The 22,022-nt window shown below is 49.6% G+C and overlaps 2 protein-coding genes across 2 annotated transcripts; both read right to left on the bottom strand.

Moving 5' to 3' along the window:
• Nucleotides 1-5,037: 5,037 nt before the first annotated feature.
• On the bottom strand, nucleotides 5,038-6,366 carry LOC141930332 (galanin receptor type 1-like). The gene has a single exon (XM_074841026.1). The coding sequence runs from the start codon at nucleotides 6,364-6,366 to the stop codon at nucleotides 5,038-5,040; it is 1,329 nt and encodes a 442-aa protein (XP_074697127.1).
• Nucleotides 6,367-18,605: 12,239 nt separating this feature from the next.
• GRIFIN (galectin-related inter-fiber protein) lies at nucleotides 18,606-21,096 on the bottom strand. Its single transcript, XM_074841512.1, has 4 exons — nucleotides 21,085-21,096; nucleotides 19,498-19,577; nucleotides 19,241-19,403; nucleotides 18,606-18,770 (listed from the first exon to the last, which is right to left on the bottom strand). Exons 1-4 carry the CDS (start codon nucleotides 21,094-21,096, stop codon nucleotides 18,606-18,608), a joined length of 420 nt encoding a protein of 139 aa, XP_074697613.1.
• Nucleotides 21,097-22,022: the final 926 nt, after the last annotated feature.

Raw genomic sequence — 22,022 nt, 5'->3', positions numbered from 1 at the left:
CTCTCCAGATCAGGCACTCATCCTAGTGTGGCTCCTTCTCTGCCCCATCTTGGGTTTTCCTGGTTGTTTCAAGCTAAAAGGGAAAAAAATCCCTAAATCAGAGCAGCCGGGAGCCTCCATCACAGGCTGGCAGGGAAGCTTGGGGGTGGGCAGTCGCATGAGACTGCACTGACTTTACAGCTGCATTGTGTCAGTTCTGAGTCCTGGGACTTTGCCTGAAGATGTTTAGCAGGCAGAGGAAACAGCTACTGCAATTCCTGTGCCTGTGGGGCTGACCTAACCAGTAGTCATTCATTCCCAGAAACTTTGGGAAAGTCATATACAATCCCCGTATGCGCCAGGTGAGCACTACTTTCCTGGAGGCTGACTCTTCCAGAGGGCTCCAGCGATCTCTTTGGTCGTACCTGCTCATATCTGCTCTTTGATTTGTTCTTCTAGCAGCTGCCAGTGTTTTATTTTCATGCTGAATATAATCACAAAGGTAAACTGAGCTGTGCTGATTTTTCCTAGAAAATTCACACTAATAGTTCTCTGGTTCTTTGCAACAAAGACATCACAACACACTGGAAACCCAGGCAACTCCTGCGCTCTCCCTCTTCTTTTAGATATTTCAAGTCAGGACAGCTGTTTGTGTATGGGATGTGCTGTGGTGGGGGACATGTGGGAGGAGGCACGGGAACTGTGCTGGGGGCTGCTGGTGTTGCAGATAACTCACCAGCCAGCTTCCATCCTTGTTTGAATCCCAGCGTGAATAAGTATAATACGTAAAATACCAACAGGCAGGAGTTGGCCTTTGGAGGACATTCTTCTTTCTGGGATGCTCAGGGTTGCTGCAGTGAAGGTGCTGACCCACCGAGAGGGATGATGAATATTAGAAGAGGGATGGATCTGTTATTTCTGTTGTGTTGCACTGAAGTGGGCACCATGCACCATCCACTGGGACTGCTCAGCTCTCGCTCTGCAAGTGACTGAGTGAGCATTTCTCAGCCTGCGCTGTGTCAGCGTTAACGTGTCCTACCTCCAGATGACTGTGCCCTACAAAGTTTTACTGTTGATCAAATTACTCCGGGTCTGAAATCATCCTTTGCTCTCCCCCTACTCTTTAAAACAGCACTCAGGGGTTTTTTTGAATAGGGATGTAAGAACAAGGGTACTAAATAGACCAAAGGATGCTCGGCCCAGCATCCTACTCCCAGTGGTGGCCGGTAGCACGTGTCCTGGGCAGGAGCAAGAGTGGAAGTTGTAGGTTATATATGCAATGCTCTCTAAGCCAGAATTTGCATCATTGTTTTTAATAGCTCTTGATGGCCCTTTCTGCTGTGAACAGTCCAGTCTCCTCTTGAACCCTTTTCATTGCTTTCAGTCCTCACCACCTCCTCTGCCTGCGAGCTCAGTGGCTGCCGCAGTATGAGAAAAGGTGCTGCCTTGCCTTTGCACATGCTGTCTAATCATTTCACTGGCTTCCCCTGAGTATTTTATTGTAAGAAACAGTGATTCATCATTCTCCATACTAGGGCTACATACCAGTCATGATTTTATGTACCTCTATGATACCTTGTATGAAAGATTCTCTTTTTCATCTCTCCAGTCGTTCACAGGCAGAAAATAAAACCTGTAGCATCTCTGAGACAGTACTGACAGTGCAAGAACAGATCGTGGAATATTCTCAGAGAGAGTTACCGAACAGCAACTCTCTGTAAGTCCTTATTGCAGCAAAGGAATTAAGGTAAAGCTGTTTTAAATATCCTATTTTGGTAATGTGGTAAAATGCCTATATTGATTCAAATGGCAAAGCAGGGAAGAAAGACCCGGCAGGGGAAAGAGTGGGATTGATATGCATTTAGCAACATTGCTGTGGGAAAATGTTGTCCTCAAGACATCTAAAATTCACATTTTCAGTCTGTCTGGGTGCATTTAGAGAGAAACACATTTCCTCAACCACATACCGAGTGCAAGACGTTTGGCTTGAGCTCCTTTGAGGAAACCATCTGTGTTCACCAGCCAGAGCCGTGTCTGCTCCTGATTCCTGGAAGGGCCAGGAGTCCCTTAAATGCCTCTCAAAGTGCCTGCCATCTGAAACAAGGAGGTGTGTGGTCTGGAGGACCCTCAGATGTCTTCTCAGCCCTAAGAGATCTTTTATCAGATAGGAGGGGGAAAAAAGCCACTTTCCCAAATGCCGAAGTTTTACCTCACTCAGAGCCAGTGTGAGTCACCCAGGCACTGCTGCGTTACACTGACCTGTTCAGGTTAATAAAATCACTGCCAGAGCGCTGGTGGCTCACGGGATGTAGTGTGGCTTTCACATTGACGTCACTGCTTCTCATTTACCCTTGGGTGATAGTGACCGAAATTCATTACTACCTGGCAGCCGTCGGGTAAGCCATGCAAAATAAATCATTGCTCTCCATAGCAAACAGGTGTCTGCAGCACAAAAAGAGCCATTCAAATCAGCAGGACAGGAAGGGATTTTTCCTCAGAGGAGTGAAGACATGAATGAACCATTAGAGTATGGGGAATTCGCAGGCAAAGAGCGATAATGGTGAGAGGCAGGGGGAGGTTTTGCTACACAAACAGTGGAGAAGCAGTTGGGGCGTGGGGGACAGGGAGAGAGTGACCAAGGAGACAAAGAGGAGTTAAAGTGAGCAATTCAACTTTATTATAGGAAAACAGGAACACTGAATGAAACTGGAAAATACATTTAAAAGTGTGAAGAGGAGATGACCTTGCCCAGTAGAAGTGGCCCTTTCCGCAGTGTATCTGGGTGGTCGGGAGCGCTGTGGGGCTGGAGAGAGACTTGGGCATCTTCATCAGGAGTGGAAGGCACAGGCACGTTCAGCAGAACCTACAGTCCCTGGTATTTCTGCCTCCATGGAGGGTACAGAGAGTTTCAGGCCAGGACCTGGGCACCAGCTTGTGAACTGAGAGAAAAAAATTCTCCTCTGGGATACTTTAAAATGTGGACTTTTTTGTGCCTTTGATTGTGTTATTTGAACCTAGCCATTTTCAGAGCTGGGCTACCGCATGGGGCAGAGCTGGTCTGGCACCTCCATTGCGGTTTATTCAGGGCAGGATTAAATACATCAGTCAGGGCAATGTAGGGAAGTTTCAATATTGTGTCATATCTGGTCTGGGGGTAGAGGACATCTGTTTACAAGACCTGGAGTCAGTGGGCTTTCAGAGCAAACGTTTAAGGCTCCTCAGCCTGGCGCATTTTGCCAGCCCTAAAAATATGCCTTGAAAGAGGAAATAAAATCTTCACAGGCTTTTCCCCACAGCTACTAAAAGATGAGGCAGTAGGTACACTCCTGTATCACCTGCAAAAATGCAGATGTTCTCATCTCCCAGCACACATAAAACCAATTTCTCACCCAAAGTAAATCTGGGTAGCTGTAATTTCTTTTTCGTTCACACAAAAAGAGAATACAAATTGCGGGTGGCACTGCCTGCTAAGGAGGAACCTTTTGTTTTCCAGGCAGATCATTGTTAACATGTTATTGAGCAATCATTACAAAGGTGGGAATATTTTTGGGTTGAATGTCTATTTTTCGTCTCAATTTTTTTGTGAGCAAAAGGCTCCCTAGAAGGCAGAAGGATATAATTTGGAACTCAGATTTCCCAGAACATCATTCCCTTGTTCAGTATTAAAAAAATCCCCCAGACATCAAAAGTCTGAGTTCCATTAAATGCAAAATCCTCTCCCGGGAATGCTGCTGCGTTTGTTCTGAGGCTTGCTAAGAGGAGAGCCCTGCTGTGCTGGGTGCTGGCACACAAGTAGCCAGGACACAGGCTCTTCTGGCATCAGGAGACGGTGTGTGTCCCCTCACACTTAGCACTGGGCAGGCACAGGGAAGGGGCTGAGCTCTAGTTTCATTCCAGCCTTTCGGGTCTTCATTGTGGTTTTTTTTTCTCCCACCTGTTGCCTGGTCTGACGTGTTTTCACTTAGATCTTTGGGATGAAGGTTTCCTTTCTTTATGAATACAGACCCAGTGCTCAGTGCAATAGAATTCTTGAGCTTTAGGGGAGCCTTTGAACACTAACATAATAAAAATATACAATTTATTTCTCAAAGCCTCCTTTAAAGGAGATGATGTAAGAAATAGGTTTTAACCCACTTCTGATCCTCAGGAAAAGCAAGTACTTTGATTCTCTCCTTCCCAGAAAAATAGCATTGCATTAGTTGATTCTGATTTTATTAGCTATAAACCACTTTCTATTTTTATTTTCACATGCCATTGACTTTGTTTGGTACAGACACAGCTGAACAAGGGCTGGTTTTTCAAGTGCAAATCATGTTAATAGATGCCCGGTTCTTTCCACTCCACCTGCAGGAACATAGCTGTAAGAAAGAGAGCTGATGCCCAAAGAATATTTTCCTATTGCATTTCCTAAATCACCTCCGAGACCACATTATCCCTTCTGGACTCCCAAATGTGGAGTGGTGATGGTTGCTTTAGCACTTCTGGCACTGTCTCTTCACATCAGGAGAATTTATTTGCATGGAGTGAAACAATACGATCAGACAATGAAATCTCAAGTGGTAAAGTGTGTGAAATTCTCCACTACTATTACTTTTTATGACGCTGTGTCTAGCATTTCTTCACTGCTTGCAACTACAGCTGATGGATTTGGAGCAGAGAGTGCCTCTTATCGCTGCTCTTTATCAGCGCAGGGTGAGAAGCAGCAAGCAGTCAAATTGTGCTGTATCCAAACGGCATCTCTGCATCCAGAGATGGAGCTGTGGGGAGAGCTCACTCGCTGGGAGGTTGATCTATCTAATTATGTGACTGTTGACTGGGCAACAGGCTACACATCTAGTTGTCCCCAGTAAAAATCATTTGTCTTAAAATTGATCTGAGTTAAAAGACATCATCTTTTTAGCTCATTATTTGCTTCTTTCCCTGTCTCAGTATTTTTGAACTGGTGGTGGGAGTGATTAGAAGAAAGTTTTTTTCCATCATTAAAATATCTGGTTCAGAAAGACCTCTAAAGAGTCATTAAATGCAGATGAGGCTATGAGGTGCACTTCCTGAGCAGAATTACAAGGAAGTGTTCTCACTGGAGACAGTGTTCAGAGGTGGATGCTGGCAGGACTTCAAGCGTCCACACTTGTTCTTATGGCCATGACCTTCCTGACATCTCCTACCCATGGCGGGGGTTGCAGAGGGTCCTTTCCTTGCAGTTTCCATTGAACTCCGGTAAGACAGCAGCTCTGGGACAGAGGAATGGGTTGTCCCTTCAGACAGAGAGAAGTTAAAAAGAGACACCATTCTTTGGTGGTATTTGCTCTTCATTTCCTTGGCTGACCTGTAGAGATTCCCAACAAAGCAATAGCATATAGGGTTGAGGCTGGAATTGGTGAGGCCAAGCCACTGGGCAAAAGGTCTGAGCTGCAGGATCCAAGGAGAATGAGTCACATCCTGCAAAGACTTGGGGATGTTGAAATCAATCCAGATGTCCATCAGGTAGACGGGTAGCCAGGAGATTGCGAACAGCAGGACCAGAGCCACCACCATCTGCGCTACCTTTTTTCGAATCTTCAGCCTGGAGGCTGGCAGAGATCGGTTCAGGGCAGTGCTCTCCTTCAGCTGGCCGCTGCGGCTCCACAGCCGCCGCACAGTGAGGAAGCAGATGACCATGTTGAACAGGACCGGCAGGCAGTAGAGGGCACAGAAGAGCAGAAAGTTGTAGGCTTGCTTGAGCCTCTCCTGAGGCCAAATCTCCCTGCAGATGGAAAACACCAGAGGCAAGCCCTCCACCACCCCAATCTCATCCCGCTTGTTCATGAAGATGAGGGGCATGCAAATCCCTGAGGACAACAACCACACCACCAGGATGGTGCTGAGGATCCTCTTCTGGGTGAAGAAAGATCGGGCGTTGAGTGGATTGTGCACGCTGTAGTAGCGGTTCACGCTGATGACGGTCAGGCTGAGGACGCTGGCGGAAACAGAAACAGCCTGGATGAAAGGCACCATGCGGCAGAGGAAGTCGCCGTACACCCAAGCTTTGTAGATGAGGTTGCCCACGGTGATGGGCATGCAGACGCAGACCACCATGAGGTCACACACCGCCAGGTTGATGAGGAGGCTGCGGGTGGCACTCAGGCTGGACACCCGACTCCGGCGCTTCCGGGTGAGCACCCTGAGGGACATGATGTTGCCCACGAAGCCCACCACAAAGGACACCAGGTACATCACCGTGAGGCTGATGGTGACGGGCTCCTTCACAAAGAGGAAGAGCATCTTCTCCAGCTCTTCCCAGCCCAGCTCCTGGCTCCCATTCCAGAGCCCGCCTTGGGTTTGGTTCTCCTCCTGCCAGAGCTGCAGAGGGCCGGGGGGGGCCCCGGGGGCGGCGCGGGAGGAATTCATGGCTGAGTGTGTCCCCCGCCCCGGGCACCCCGGGCTAACGGGGCAGAGCCTGCCGCGCTGCCCTGAGCGCTCCTGGCATGTTTAGCTGGGACCAGCCACGCCTGCAAAAGAGGGTGCAGAGAGAAGGGCTGAGCGCGGGCTCCTGGCAACGTTTTCCCTTCCCGGGGAAGGTGCCCGGTCAGAAATGGCTTCTCGGCAACTTAAGTTGAGAGGCGGCTGGAGGAGGGCGGGCTGGGCAGCGCGGCTGCGGAGCCGGCGGGGAGGGAGCTCCGCACCCTGCCGCGGGGAGACGGGCGGGGAACGGGGAAAGGGGCCGCGCTCCCCCCGCGCCCCCCGGCCGCCGCCATCCCCCCTCCCTCCCGGGAAAGTTGCGTGCCCCGCAGCAGGACCCCGGTCCTGGGCTGCCCCCAGACCCCTGGTTCCCCCCCCGCCCCTCGCCGCCCCTCGGTTGCCCCCCGGCCCCGCGGCGCGGCGCGGAGCGGCGGCACTCACCGGGCGGAGGGCGGGCAGCGCCGGGCCGGGCTCCTCCCGCCGGCGGCTCCGCCGGGCGCCGGCAGCGCACGGACCCGCGCTCGCACCCACGGCACGGCCAGCCCGGCGCCCCCCCCGCACACACACACGCTCCCACGTCGCTGCACACGCACAGCACCTCTTTACAGACCTGTCCTACAACTCCCCGTAGCTGCGCAGCTGCCCGCAGCCCCGCAAGCGGCCCCCCCGGGAGACCCCCCCGTCCGTCCGTATCCGATACCCCCCCCGTGGACAGACCCCCCCCGACACGCACCCCCACGCGTGCTCTGGACAGACTCCCCTTGCGAACACTTGGCTGCACGCACCTTTCTACAGGTGCCCTGCACACACACCCCCCCCGCCCTCCGCACAGGCGCAGGCACCCTGCGCAGGCACGCACCACCCCCGCTCTGCTCACCCACCCCCCCCGCACCCCCGGCACCCCCTCCCACACCTCTGCATCTTCTCGGCCGCTTTGCCCCCCCCCCGGCCCCTCCCGCTCACACCCTCCCCACACGGGCAGGGACGGCTCAATATTTGCACCCCCTTTGCACCCCCACACGCGCACCCTGTGCACACACACGCGCTTTGCACACCCACACGCCCCTCTCCTGCCCTAAGAAGGATCCCTCCCCCTTCCCCCCGCCGAGGGGTCCGGTCCCTGACCGAGCCGGGACACGCTAGACTGAGCCTTGCCGAGTGGAGCCGTGCTAGGCTGAGCCAAGCCGAGCTGAGCCGTGCAAGGCTGAGTCGAGCCCAGCTGTGCCGACCCGTGCTAGGCTGAGCCTTGCCGAGTCGAGCCGTCCTAGGCTGAGTCGAGCCCAGCTGTGCCGACCCGTGCTAGGCTGAGCCTTGCCGAGTCGAGCCGTCCTAGGCTGAGCCTTGCTGAGCCGAGCCGAGCCAGCCTTCCCTCCCGCCGGGCTCCCAGTGCCCGGCCGCCCCGGCCGTGGTGCTGAAGGGACAGCTCCGCGGGGACGGGCAGGAGCGGGCAGGGCTGGGCAGTGATGGGCAGGACCGGGCAAAGATGGGCAAGGCCAGGCAGGGACCGGCCAGGGTCTGGGCAGGGACCAGACAGGGCAGGACCGGGCAGGGTCCGGGCAGACAGCGGCCAGGCAGGGACGTGCGTGCCCTTCGCCGGCCTCCTCCGGACGCTGCCCTCTCCTTCGCCTCTCCTGGGGTTCCCCGGGCCCAGCTACAGCAAGGCGGGGAGGTACCCAGGCACTTCAGTGCTTACTTCTACTCTCACATCAAATCCACCCTCCTCCCGCGCTTTGCAGCAGGGGCCGGTACGCCAACGGTTAACGGCACAGCAGGTATTGGTGGGAACCCACTCGAGCAAGGAGTACTCCAGCAAGAAACTTTGCCTTTTCTCTTAAACTGAAGGAATGGGAAGAATGGGTCATGGAAAAAGTCACTTGAAAAAGTTGAAGGGCTTTGTTTGGGGAACAAGGTAAAATGAAGCTTTTGACTGGAGGTACTCAGATGATGCCAGTGAATCAAGGGGAAAATGTTTGACAAGAGGAACTGATATCTCTGCCTGAGGTGTTTATTTTTTATTTTCTTTCTTTGCCTTCTCTGAGAGCAAGGTAACAAATAGAGCGCAGGTGGAGACTGTTTGTCACTGAATGGTGAATGCCCTTGATTTCAGCGGGAAATGCTCCATCCATTTTAGTCTACTTATGTGGAAGGAGAAAGTAAATATTTTCAGTCAGCCTTATGTGAAATGAAAGAAAGATCAGCAGTGGAACCACATTTGGGGAGGGGGGAATGTGATCAGCGTATAAAGCTCTTCTGCATTAGAATGCATTTGCTTTAAGCATGTGACTCCTCATTCCCTTATAGTTTTATGATGTGTATTTATAGATCTTCAGAGACAAACAACTTCTACAAACTAATTACAGTGTGCTGCCCAGAGCACAAGGTACACATTATTCTATGCAGTGAAATGCACGGATATGCTCATGGATACCTCAGATCTGCTGCAATTTCACAGCTGCTCCACAAGCAAATAGATCTGTCGCAAACAGGCAACTACACAGACCAGGGTCAGAGCGAGCAATTGGAAATCTTCATGCACTCAAGCCCTTGCCAGCCATGGCCCAGCCTCCCTAAAGCAGACCTGCCATTGCCCACAGAAAACCACAGAATGGAGGTGTTAGGTCAACAGTTTTAGTAGGGTATTAACAGAATACAAGAGAAGAGAGTGAAGAAATGTGCCAGGGCTCTTTGAATGTATTTTGTCCGGGTAGTTACCTCCTAAATGTTCAAGCTAATAAACACAGTTAACTTCTTTTTTTCTCCCCCATGCACTTTATTTGTAATCTGCATGATATACTGCTCAGGAACCTTTAGGGCTTAAAATACTAGACTAGACTACTAAGTTGATCAGTGGTTCAATATAATTAGAAGGAATCTCCTTTTGCATCCATTGACACAACTCACAAATGCCAAGTCATATTTAACAACAAATGACAAATCTATATGCTGTATACAGGCAATAGAGAGGATGGGGCATTGATTATGAGTTCATTGATGCTAACAAGTTCAAAGTCACCGGGTAACTCAAGATGGGGAATCTCCAACAAAAAGAAATGCTGTACCTTTTTCACATCAGTTCCCCTCTTATGGAACAGGTTTGGAGTGGAAGCTAAATAAAGCCCACTGGAGACAGGAGCCATCCTTCACCAGCAAGGGTAATGGACTGGACTGTGACCGTACAGCATGTACATCAGAAATAACCCACTGGTCTCACCGGAGTTACAGCTGTGAAGCACTGACCTGAGCAGAGGAGTGAGTCAGCCACTTTGGGGCTTTGCCAGGATCTCGGAAAAACTCACAACAGCTCCCAAGCCTGTTATGGCTGCCCAAACCTGCTCTGCCCCCTGCACACCAGAGTCTCACAGTGGGGTAAATTTAGCATCGCTGTCTCAGCACAACCTCCCTGCTCCCACCGCAGCAGGAGCTGGGTCTTGCAGAGCCGCAGGGAAACTCTGCCTGTCCCAAGCCTGAGAACTAGTACAAGTTCAGGAAACCCTGAGGCTTTTCCAGCTTATGCTGGTGACCAGATGGACCTTGGGAGTGTAAACGTGGAACAATTCCTCCGGTTGTACATCTACTTACAGCAGCTCATGTGCTCTCCCCACTTAAACTTTTCTCCTTGCAGAGTACAAGGGGGACAGTGCTCAGACAGACTCCCTGGAGAGTCTGGGGAGCCCACACCCCTGCGTGGTCCCAGCCAAGCTGCATCCTTGACCCCCTGTGTGGTGGCTGGCACCCAACCAAAGGGCGCTTTGCTTTCTTCCAGTGTCATCCCGACATGCCTGATGTGTCTCAGCTGCCACGGTTTGACCTAAAGGCCTTTTTGAGGACATAGCTGCTTTTTCCCACCCTGTGCTTGTGCAGCAAATAGGTGGGGTGGGGTCTGCTCACTTCACAGAGATGAAACAAAATTAGGGCTTGTCTCAGTCAAGCAGGGATTGGATTGGTGCTATTGGGATGGACTGTCCAGGTGCTGCTTGTGTTAGGTGAGCTGGGAGCACATCCCAGCTCGATGTGAGGATGGAACACTGGCACTGGTGAAATGTTTTCCCACTGGTTTTGCTGGAAGGTGCTGGTTGGACTGCCCTTGAAAAAGCACTGGATAAAATCCACCTTCATTGCTACTTACCCCTTCTGCTTCTCACACTTTTAGATTGATGGCAGGGAGGTGGGAGGACCTTGGGGTAAGGGAGGTTTCCCAAGCCCTTGCAATCTGCCCCTGTGCTGCACACACTCCTTCCCACCCCCGGGACCCTGCTGCCGCTGCAACCCAGGAGGGTCTGTGTGAGCATTTCTAATGTTTGATATAAACAGGAGTAATACTGAAACCTGTCTCCCTGGGTCTCTCTTGCCATCAGGAGAGAGTAACAGCATCACCCTTTACTAACATGTATTGGACCAAAAAAATGGTGTCCACCCTTCTCTGGGACATTTTCTTACAAATCTCTAACCCAGCAACAAAAAGAATCAGCAAAACCCAGCAAAAAAAAAAAAAAAATTGCCGGGTGCCATCCGTTTGGGGGACCTTTGAGCCAGCTTTGACACTCCCTCTGCTGGTGGCTGCTCCGTCCCTGTGCCATCGCTGCTCCAGCACCGCGGTTTTGGGGAGCACATGAGCTATTTCTGGCACCGCAGCCCAGGTCCTTGGCATAGCTCTGGCGTGGCGATGGCTGATGTCAGCGCCTTGACACGGCTGTGAATCCGGGAGGAGATAAGAGGCCACCGCTGTGCACAGTCCAAGACAATACACAGAAGATGCCAAGTGCACTTCAGTTTCTTTGAAAATAGAATAACAAGCCAAATAAAAAACATCTGGGAACTGATGTTTGTTGTTTGTAATTACTTTTATGAGAGTGAAAACCTTTCTTCCCCCACTATTCTTTCCTTTCAATCAAAGAATGAAACATTTAAACTATTTCAAGTGTCCTTTGGAGGATTTTAAATGGAGAATGTGTGCATTTTTGTGCCTGAGAATATTCACTGATGTCTGTTTTCATAAACAGATATGTGCCAAATTCCTTATCTTCTGTCCTTTTTATTGGAAGCCTCTTAGATTGAATGTGCCGGAAATGTAGTGGCTGAAATAAAAAGATAATTTTGTACAGAAGAATTTGTCTGATACAATGTTCACTCACTCAAGAACAATGAAACACCATTTAGGCATTAGTGTGACTGAAAAATCTGTCTTTCAGATATCTTTGCTTTTGGTTTGTGCAGAAGTGCAGGCAAGTAGCAGGCTGGGGAACGCAGGGCTGAACGTGCTCCTGCAGGGACCCTGCTTAAAACCAGGTGAGTTTGACCCTGTTTTAGTAAAAGAAGTCACTAAATGGAGATGTACTGCACACCAAAGTGGGCTTTTAAAGGAGAAATCAGTGCTGTGGGTCCCTAATTCATTGCACAAATTTACAGGCAAGATTTTGAAGGGATACTGAGCACTGACTAAGTCAAGTCTTTGAGAAATGAAGTCAGGACTTCGCCGGGGTGGCAGCTGACACACAAAGCAACCATCTAACACTGCCTGCACCCAGCCCTCTTCCCCCCTGAGCTGTGCTCCTGGATCGGTTGAAGCAATAGTGGATTTCCTCCATGTCCATGTTCTGTGTGGTGGTCTCACCCTCTTGATCAATACAGGCACCATCAACCCTGGGGAGAAATAATTAGAACCAGACTGAAAGCAAAGCCCAAATCAAGCAGATTTGGTGATTAAGGAAATCTGGTGGTCTGACCAGGTTTGTGGGGCTCCATTTCATCCTGTTGTAGCTCTAGTGGTCTAAGCAGTTTGCCACTAGTACTACTGAGAAGGGAGGCAGATTAAAAAATATTAAGAGCAGGGGCTGCTGAGGCGGTCAGTCCTCTATCCTTCTACCCGAACGCTGTCAGATTTGCATAACAATATTGCTTCCCTGGTGCTCTATACCCAGGTGCAACAGGCTAATAAAGGGCTTTTTAGACGACAAAGCTTTCTCGGTTCCATCAGCTGATTGCCATCTGGGGGAAGTCTCTGAAAAGGCTTTAAATTTGCCACTGTTTGCCTCTTCCCAGCTGCAGAGGCTTGCAGAGGGGAAATGCAGGGAGGCAGGAAGGAAAGGCTCTGAGAAAAGCACTCTTGGGGCCAGATCTGCTAGCGTCAGGGTGGAGATAAAGATTTTAGAGAATACAATAGGAGGGATTTTGTCTTTATAAGCAAGATGATTTACTCTCAGCCCAGGTGATGCTTTGTGGGTAGCTGTCACAAAGCAGATATGCCTGGGATCAGGTTGCAATAAGAATTAGAACTTGAGCACATTTGCAACAAGGGCTTGGTGACCAAGTGTTATGTGTTTAAAAAGCTTTTCTATATTTTATACTTCTAATCAGGAAATCCTTAGGATTCCTGCTTGTGGATTCAAGAGGGGATCAACTGGGAGGCAAGGAGAGATGTCATCTTGGGTCTGAATGCTCTCCAGCAGACTGCTCTAATGTTTTGACAGGATAAGAAAAATAAAAAGTGAGCTATTATTTATTTTTGGCAGCCTTTTAGCAGGAATCTCCACAGCTAGACTTGTAGAAAATCAGGCAGGCAGAGGCTTTGAGAAATTGTTAAACTCTGTCAGGACCAGTTGCAAACTTTTTCTCTCTAGTAATAATACCTCACCTCTCTCTGTGCAGTGACTCATCCGGAAAGACTCGGGCAATTTACTGGAAGTACAATCACTGCCCTCTCATCACCACTGACCATGCCTGTCTTGCTGCTTTCAGTGTGTGTTCACAGCACAGAGCAACTTCAAGAAATGAAAGCTGACAATAGCTGGAGTTCAGCGCAAAGGCAGAGGTTAGAAGGTAAAATAACTGCATCTCAGTTCTACTCCCAATTTTTGAAACCAGAAAGCTTTATGTGCAATAATCACCCAGCAATTGCTAAGCCTTTCTTTGGACACGTGGTGTATCAAGGAAGGGGAAGAAAATGAAGAGATGTTGGTGGCTCTTTGGTTGTTGCTTGGGCTGGATCATGAAACAAGCTAGAAAAATCCTGATTAGTAGCTGAGACCACAGCAATGATATCTGTGTACACATGGATAGAAAGCTCCTTGGGGTAATGAACTACTCAGCAGCCCTGGTCCCTTCTTTAAGACAAGGGGCTGGCTCATCTGTTTGACCTGAGCTGTGCTGCAGCCTGTAGAGGGGTTCAGCATGGAGCCTGCCAACTCATTAAGGCTTGGGGCAACACCTGATAGATCATGAAATGTCCTGGTCAAACCTACCTACAGGCTATGAGCATGAGAGCACCAGGCTGGAGGTAAAAGCACCCAGTTCCCTCCTTCCTTTTCTGCTCTGCTTCTTTCCTCCATGTGCCTTGGTTTCCTCACCTGCACAAGAGTGTTATGATACTTCCTTCTCTTTATAGTTTACTTGGATCCCTGTGGTTTTAAAGTGTTTTATAAGATCCAGACAGCCTTACAATGGTGTGATGGTGCAGAGAAAACATCCTGATCTCCATAGGCTGTGGCATTGTGCTCTGGTAAAGTCAGAGATTTGGCTAGCTATGTTCATATAGCTTGAAGGAATAACACAATAGATTGCATCTAGCTTTGGTGAGAGGGTCTTGAACAAACTGCAGAACTGAAGGGCGAGCAAATCTGGGCATCGGGCTCATTTCTGTCACCCTTAGGCAGTAGTGATATACAATAACACAGCTGCCAACTAAAGTGATACCATCAGCTTTCAATTCTTCAACCTCTAGAGCAGGTCTTTCAGAAAATAATCTCTCTCCAGCCTGCATTTAATGTCTGTGGCTGGTACCTGCCACCATGTGTGCAAGATCAGGGCTGGGAGGTGTACTTTCCTGTCTGAGCTGGCTCTGGATGGAGATGCTGTGAGTTAAAATGGCTTTATAAAGCCCTCTTTAAATGCAATAAAAGAAACTTTCCAGCAGAGACTCCTTTCTAGCTGCAATCTGGGGCTGCCTGGGGCCTCAGAAATGCCTCTTCCCAGCCAGAACTGAGAGTTACTCCTCCTTTCCTCTTGTTTTTTCTCTCATACTCTTCAGAAAAAGGCCAAACATTTGCCCTTCCTGTTCTTCAGTCCTGCCAGCAAACACCTGTGACTCCTGAGCATTTAAGGAGTTTGGCAGACCACGTTGTTGAATAAGCAGCCTCTTAGATAAGGGCTTAGAGATGTAAGGAGGAAAGTCATTGCTGATAAGGTCTGCACTTCTAGCAGCTATTTCTGTGGCGATGTGTTGGGAAAATGGAGGCCTTGGGAATGAGGGAAATTAGAGAAGCTATAAGCATGGGTCTGTCATCACTGAGCTGCACCACAACACAGCTGCTTAGGATCAGGGGAGAGGTGAAGATCTCTGCTGCAGCCCAGCTGTGTCCATCAGGAGATGCTCATGGGGGCATTGAAATGGGAGGAGAAAGAGAGTTGTTAGTTAAATGGTTAACAACGGCCCTCCTCCTGTTTTTCTTCACCGGAGCTGCCCTCTAGCTATGAGTAAGTAGCTAAATTTCCAGCATCAAAGTTCGGTGGGTTTGGGTTTTGTTTTTTTTAAAGTGATGGTCATGTAAAAAAAAAAAAAAAGAGACATCAAATCAGAAAGTGAGTATGAGGCAGATGCAACCTGCATGACTTACTCCTTTTTTTGTGCTTCCCTAGAAATCTTTCCCACTATGTTGGCAAGAAGTCCTTGCCCTTTTTCATGCTGCCTTTCCTACCTCAAGGCAGGACCCAGTGTCTGATATTCATCTGTCCCTTGCTAAGGCTGACAGAGACAGCGTCACTCAGTCCGATGTCTCCAGGCTGCTGGTCTGCTGATGAGATGTGACTGTTGCTGACGTGGGAGCCGTTTGCTCACCAGCCTGTGAGGAAATTGCTGGTGCTTGCTGCTGGGGTATGTGATGATCGCTAGCAGCGTCAGCGACACCCAGGAGCGGGCTCTGATCGTGCATGGGCAGATGCTCCGCAGGAGATCTGCAGCACTGTGACACTGCCAGAGGGGACCTTGGCCCTGGGAGTCCTGGCAGAGCTCAATCACAAAGGACTAGGAGCCTGATTTTCCCCTCCTTTATCTGGGAACAAGCCAGAGCATTTCGCTGAGCTCTGCAGATGCAGCCCAAATGAGGAGAATCAGTGGGAAAGGGAGAGCCCACGTGGGAGGTCACCACCTCAGCTGGCTTTGCCTCCCGAAGGACATCTCTCTCTCAGGTGTCCCTCCCCGGTTTGTGTAAGCTTTAACGGCAGCAGCTGCTGCTTTAGAAGCAGATCCTGCCTAGAACAGTTCAGATCCCATCCCACAGTAGTTGCTTTTTCTGGAAGCATTTCAGCCTGGCTCTTGTGCTGCACTTGGCCACAGCAAAAATACTGATCCTGGCCTTTAGGTTGGGCAGTGAAACAGTGGTGCCTCCCAGAGCTGCACCCCCAGCTGCCTCTGCTCCTTCTCCTTCAAAAAGACTCCAGCTCTTCAAAAAACACCCCTAAGCAGGAGCTTGTCTCTGTTGGTTCCCTCCTCAGTTTCAAACCCCAGGTCATGAATAGGAAGGCTGGTTAAAATTTGGAAGGATTGATTTGTTCCCTCTGATCACCAGCATGCAATGCCTCTGTGCAAGTCTGATGTGCAACCCCCCTCCTGAGAATTTAATTGACCATCATAATTGTGGGTCTTCATTTTCCTCCAATTTCTCCTTAAGGGGCAGATGAGGGTCACAGACTTGGAGGGCAGACCTCATTCCCCACAAAACTGTGCAAAACAGCTATAAACAGCCAGCCCTGGAGTTTTCTTCCCACAGATGGTCTCTAGCTCCCCAGACCTCTCTTGCTCTGAAGACCCCTTCTTCACCCTTGGGAGGGTTTTGAATGGAGGAGGCAGCGGATAAAATCCTGAAGCCAGCAGCAATGCTGTGGATGTGTCAGGAGAGATTGGATGCTCTCAGTGCAGATGGTAATGGAGTGAGATCAGTCGCTGGCAAAAGCTGGGGGGGAATGTGTTCAGGAGCCAGGGCATAATCTCTGCCACTGCCTGACTTTTTGTGGCATCTCTTTATTTGTACTTGAAATATTTTTTGCCCTGATTGTCTGCAGTCCTTTGTGCTTGCTTCTGGAGAACAATGAAATTGTGGTGTGTTTCTGCAGTGGTGGCTATAGATGGAGTTTGTGGCCATATAAGTACAAAGTATTACCCTTATAAATTGTTTCATCACTTTTCCTCCATGAAAAATTACTTGTCTCTATCAACCTTCAAAGAAGCACTAATTAAAAGAATAATTTCTTTCAAATGCAGTTCAGCATTCTCAGATGAATGACACAGAGATCCCAGTGGGCCTGATTTTGTCTGTGTTTGTGCCTGTTTTACTGAAGGGATGGCCATAAGAGTAAAGCTTTCTGAACCCCTGAGTTACATCACGACAACCAGAATTTGAGCTGACCCTCTTGTCCCGGTGGTGATGTATTTATTCCAGTCCAGAGGAAGTCTCACCATCGCCAACCTTCCTGACTTGCAACCAAGACCGTGGCTGTTTCCAAACCATGTCTTCTTTTTGGAAGGAGGAGGCACCATTTGGGACCATTTTGTGTTCCCATTGCACTCTTTGCCACGAGAACAGGATGGCTTCCAGTTACTGTTCTTTATGGTCTGGAAAAACATTATAAACTTTTCAGCAGACCCATAAATGTCAACTTTGTGGCATCCTGTGTTGTGGTTGGCTACGCAGTCACCTCTTCCTCATAAGTCCTTGAAACTATAAATAGAGGGAACAGTTGGGAATGGCCAATGTGAGCATTGAGAAAAGGCTGGAGCAAAGCTGTGGCCTTCAGAGATCTCACCCAAAGGCAAGGATGGATCAGGGCTGACTTCTTACCAAGTGATTTCTCCTTGATGGAAAGAACAGGCAAAGCAGGATCGTCTTTACCTTTTGCATCAGGAATGTGGTCTGTCTTATGTCTAAGCAACAAAGGAGTGATTTGGGGGCAGTTGTAATTGCATTTTTGGAGTGAGTTCCTGTTCAGATTTAACACTGTGACATTATGCTTCTTATGACGTGCATAATTAAAACAAAGTAAAAATAACATCTTTTAGCCTGCTGTGGCCCAGTCAAAGAGTTGGAGATATGTTGCGCTCCAAGGAAGAGGGTGGAAAAGACAAGAGGGTACAAGGGACAAGTGGACTGTTTTGAAAGACAAAAGGAGAAAAGAAAACAAGAAAGCAGAGCAAAGAGAAAAGCCAGAGATTAGGCTTAGGAATAATGGCACTTTGTTCATTCCAAATTTATCATAATTTCTAGACCTTGATTTACTCAGATCCTTTTGTTTGGAGTCCAGCTGCATTTCTAGTGCATGATGAAGGCACCACATGCTTTTATGTGTCTCTAAGCTTTTACCCTTTTCTGACCCACTACATCACTCTTAGAGTCTGCTTAAGAAGCCTGGAGTTGGCAGGACTCAGGCTGAGCAAACATCTCTCAACTGGTGAAAAGAATCTCTGGAAATATCTTGCAAGTTGAATCTTACAACTCTGATTTACCTACAAGGGACCTTCATTTTGTGTTAGCTCTCAAAGCAAAAAGACAGTATTTTTCCAGTGCCAAAACCAAGCAACCCTCAGCCTGTGTCTTCCTGCCCAGCCAGCTCTTGTTCATGCCAGGTGCCTGGAGATTTTGCAGGGAATGAATAACTGGATTCACCTGCCCAGTGAGGGATGTCTCAGCAGGGATTTTCTTGTTTGATTTTATTGGCAAATATGGTAGCAGTTTTACCCAGCTCCTGGAAAGAAATGTCCCTTTGCATTCCTAACATCCACACCCATTACATACTTCACCACATGGCCAACTGAGTTCTAGTGCCAATTCGCACTCTACTCTTGTGCAAACACAATTTCTAGGGTAGCATTCAGGTGTCCAGACTACTCGAGGCAGACATCTACGTGCTGTAGTGATCTGTCAGACTGTCCAACAGAAAAGATAATAAGACTTACAAAGTCTGTTGTGCACCCTAAGGCATAAGGGCAGAAAGTCTTCGCTGAGCTACAGTTAGCAACACGGCTGGGTGCTGTCTTACTGGTGTGCAATGGGAACGACCATCACTCCTACTACGAGGACACATGCGTAGCTATCTCCCTGGCCCGTGATGATGCGTGTTGGGTGGAGAAGGGGAGGAGATGTCCCTGGCTGGATCAGGAGCTTAAGGGGGAATGGTCTGCGAGGCTGTCCCAACTCCGGTCTCTAGTAAAGGCCTCGTTTGATGATTTCCACGGAAGAAATGGCAATATCATTGAGAATCTGCAGCTTGGTGATGGATGAAAGCTGCTTCTGCCGATGCTTGTACTGCAAGATTTTGTTTTCATCAATGAAAACGTGGAAATAGTCCTGGTCAGAGTAGATTTCAACCTGAAAGAGAGACTGTGTTAGGTTCACCATGTGGACACACATCCTTACCGGACCTTGCTGCCACCATGTCAGTGAATACCTGGATCTGGGCACATGTGTCTGCAGCCCAGTTCAAATCCTCCCAGAGCTGACACACACACACTGCTCACTCCTATTTTGGGAAAAAGGGGGGAATATTTGAGCTCTTCGCTTCATGATAACAGAAACTGGTGATAATGCAAAACCTAAATTGAAAACAAATGCAGCATCCAGTGATTAGTGCTGGAGCTCTGCATGTCTGTGCCAGAGTTGAGTGTAAATCAGCAGCAAATCAGGGGACAACAGAAATACTAACAGGGGTCAGAGCCAGAGAGGGGATGATACTGGGTATGGTGCTGGCAGGAAAGGCAGGTCTAGAGGAGAGGGACCCCAGTATTGGCTGGGTCACTCCTGTCCCACCCAAGGAGACCCAGGGGGTGACACAGGATTACCTGGAATGGCTCCTTTGCTTCGAAGGGGAAGGTGCTATTAATCTCTTCCTTCCCCCAGTGATTGGCGAGGAAAGAGTTGCAGACGATTCTGGAGCTGGAGAAGCGAGGGTTAAAGTGAAGAGCGATTTGGTCTCCAGGATCACAGAGCAAATTAATTTCGAACCTAAGATGGCAAGAGAAAGAAGCGATGGAGAGCTGTGGAGCAGTGCTGCTGGCTCTCGTGAGCTGCGAGACCTGCGAGCAGAGTGTGTCCTTACATGCTCGTACTGGAACTGGTCTCACCCTTGACCACGACGCTCCAGCCTGGACACATCCCCTCTGGGTACAGGGCCTCGAACTGCCGGCGAGGAGGCAATGGTGAAGCATGGCAAGGTGGGAGAGGTGCACAGTCCTGCTTGTTCCTTACACTTCTCCATCTTTCTCACCCTCTCATCGTCTTCTCCTTTCTACCCTCTTCCCACGCAGGCACACTCTCTGCCCCTGCCTTTTTCTCACTCCTAAATAATCTCAGGGGCTCTAAATTGATAAGAAATGAAGTTGCCACAACATTCAGTTGATGAGGTGGGATTTGCTGTCCTGAAGGTCTTTTGTAAAGAGCTGGGTGGGGTCAGGGAACAAAATTAAAGAACCTGAATGCCTTCATTGTCAGCAGGACACAAAGATGCTCTGCTCCTCTCCCCACCTGGGCGATACAAAATCCAAAGCAGAAAACTTTGTGATGCTTTGAAGCAGGGTGTGAAAGACAAGGACTGATCAAGGAATGGGTGTAACATGGCCTCCAGCCTGTCCTCATCCAGCATTACATGGGTGACCTCCCACGAGCTCCTGCCTGATCCCCCGTTCCACCTGCTCCCCCCACATCCAAGGTTAAACTTGCATAAAATGAGCTGGAAAATGTTCCTTTTTGAATAATTCATAGTTTTATTAAATAACTCATTTTAATAAGAACTCCTTGCCATTTCACCCCATTTTTTTTTAACATTCTAATGATCTTGCATTTCTGAGCATCCCCCCCTCTCAAATGTATTGCTCACCCTGAGAAAATCTCTCCAGCCTTTGCGTCTCCACTGCCAGCTCTATGCCTTGCTTTCCCTCCCCATAGCTCAGTACTTTCACTCCCCTGGTTCTTTCTCTGCCATGATTTTCCATTTCCAATGCATTTTTGGGATATGCACAGTTTTGGGCAGGAGCTGAGACACGATGATGGTCAATCTTACACCCTCATGCCCAGTTACTTTTGGTGAGCCGCTTTGGAAACCTGCACACACTCATTCAAAGTCTCTGATCACACCAGTGTTCCCCTCTGCAAAACACAGAGGGCTGAGGGAGCTGATACTACAGTTTCAGTGAGTGGTGATGGCAGCACCCAGGTTAGCCTTGCTTTGACCCTCAGCTTGTCATCATTACAACAACCCCAGCAAAAGACACACCACATACACAGGAAACAGCAATTCCCTCTTTGCTGCCAGCTGTCCCAGCAGAGATGGATAGCAAAGCACAGATCTCCTCTGCTAAAACGTCGGTTGTATTTCAGTCTCAGCTTAAATCCTCCAAGCCAGAAGTGCTGCCGTCAGGGCAGTGTTACCCCAGACCAGCCCTGGTGTAGCAGACAAGAAATCTGTCCTATTGCCTTTTCCCAAAAGCGCTGAAGCAATCAATCAGCTTTGCAATAGCCTGGACAGGGTTGAAATAGAGGGGCAGCACTGCAAGTAGCATCCCCACGTCTTTCAGGATTTCTGTCTTTCTTGCCCTTATCTGTGCTGCTTTCCTTTACCCACCGCCTGATCCCGCACATTCACCCCCCGGACAGGCCAGGCTGTGCCGGCTCCTGTCCCAGCGCTTACCCGCAATGCCATCCCGCTCGCCTGCCCCTGCTCCGCAGACCCGGCCGGGTGTGTGGCCAGAGGGTCTATATAGCGGCCACCAGCCGTGAGCCCCTGTGCGTGGGGATTAGCATCGACAGCGGGCTGAGGTCTCCTTTTCAGAGTGGGCTGTCAGACACGGTGGGGAGATGGGGAGCAGCAAATCCCGCTGCCTGCCCAGCAGGGTCAGCCCACTCATGCGTGCAGGGCTAATCCAGCCCCGCTGCTGCCCGCACAAAGGCAGTGACAGCCGGGCGGTCCTGAGCTGTGACGTGATGGAGCCGGTGTGCAGCAGCGATGGGGCAGACAGACACTCAGGCTCTGAGCCAAGGGGCAGATGTATTTAATATATGAATGGAGGATGGGGACTCCCAAAGCTGGGGGGGATACCAGGAGTCCCATCCATTGCAAGGCCCAGAGGGAAGGGAGGTGACAGAGGAGAAATGGTGGCTCCTACATGGACTCAGCTTCACCCTGAATAACAGAGATTTCTTTTTCTCCCCATTTTCATTTTTATTCACTCTTTGTGGCCTGAAACAAGCTGATGCCAGCTCTGTCACAGACGCTTTTCCACCTCATGGCGCCCCGGGGGCGGTGGGGCTCTGTGCTGAGCTCAGCACACCCGGGCTCCACATTTCCCTTCCCTGCTGGGGACAATACAGGGATTTGGGAGCAGGGTGAGGGAGCCTTTGTCTGATATTTCCTGTCATGGAAAGTCACCAAGAAATGGGTAGCGATTAAACAAATGTCAGTGATGGGGGATTTCATACTGACAGTTAGCATGTAGGGCTGGGTGAAGCTGAGCTGGGGAAGGGAGGGATGGCTACACATCCCCTCCCTCTTCACAGGGTAAGTGCATTAGAAACAGATGCTGGCCCCATCCCTGCATGTACAGAAGGCTGCGACGCTCCCCAGTTGTT

This window comes from Strix aluco, chromosome 15 (assembly GCF_031877795.1).
Source record: "Strix aluco isolate bStrAlu1 chromosome 15, bStrAlu1.hap1, whole genome shotgun sequence".
NCBI lineage: Eukaryota > Metazoa > Chordata > Aves > Strigiformes > Strigidae > Strix > Strix aluco.
This window is presented reverse-complemented; position numbering and strand designations above follow the sequence as displayed.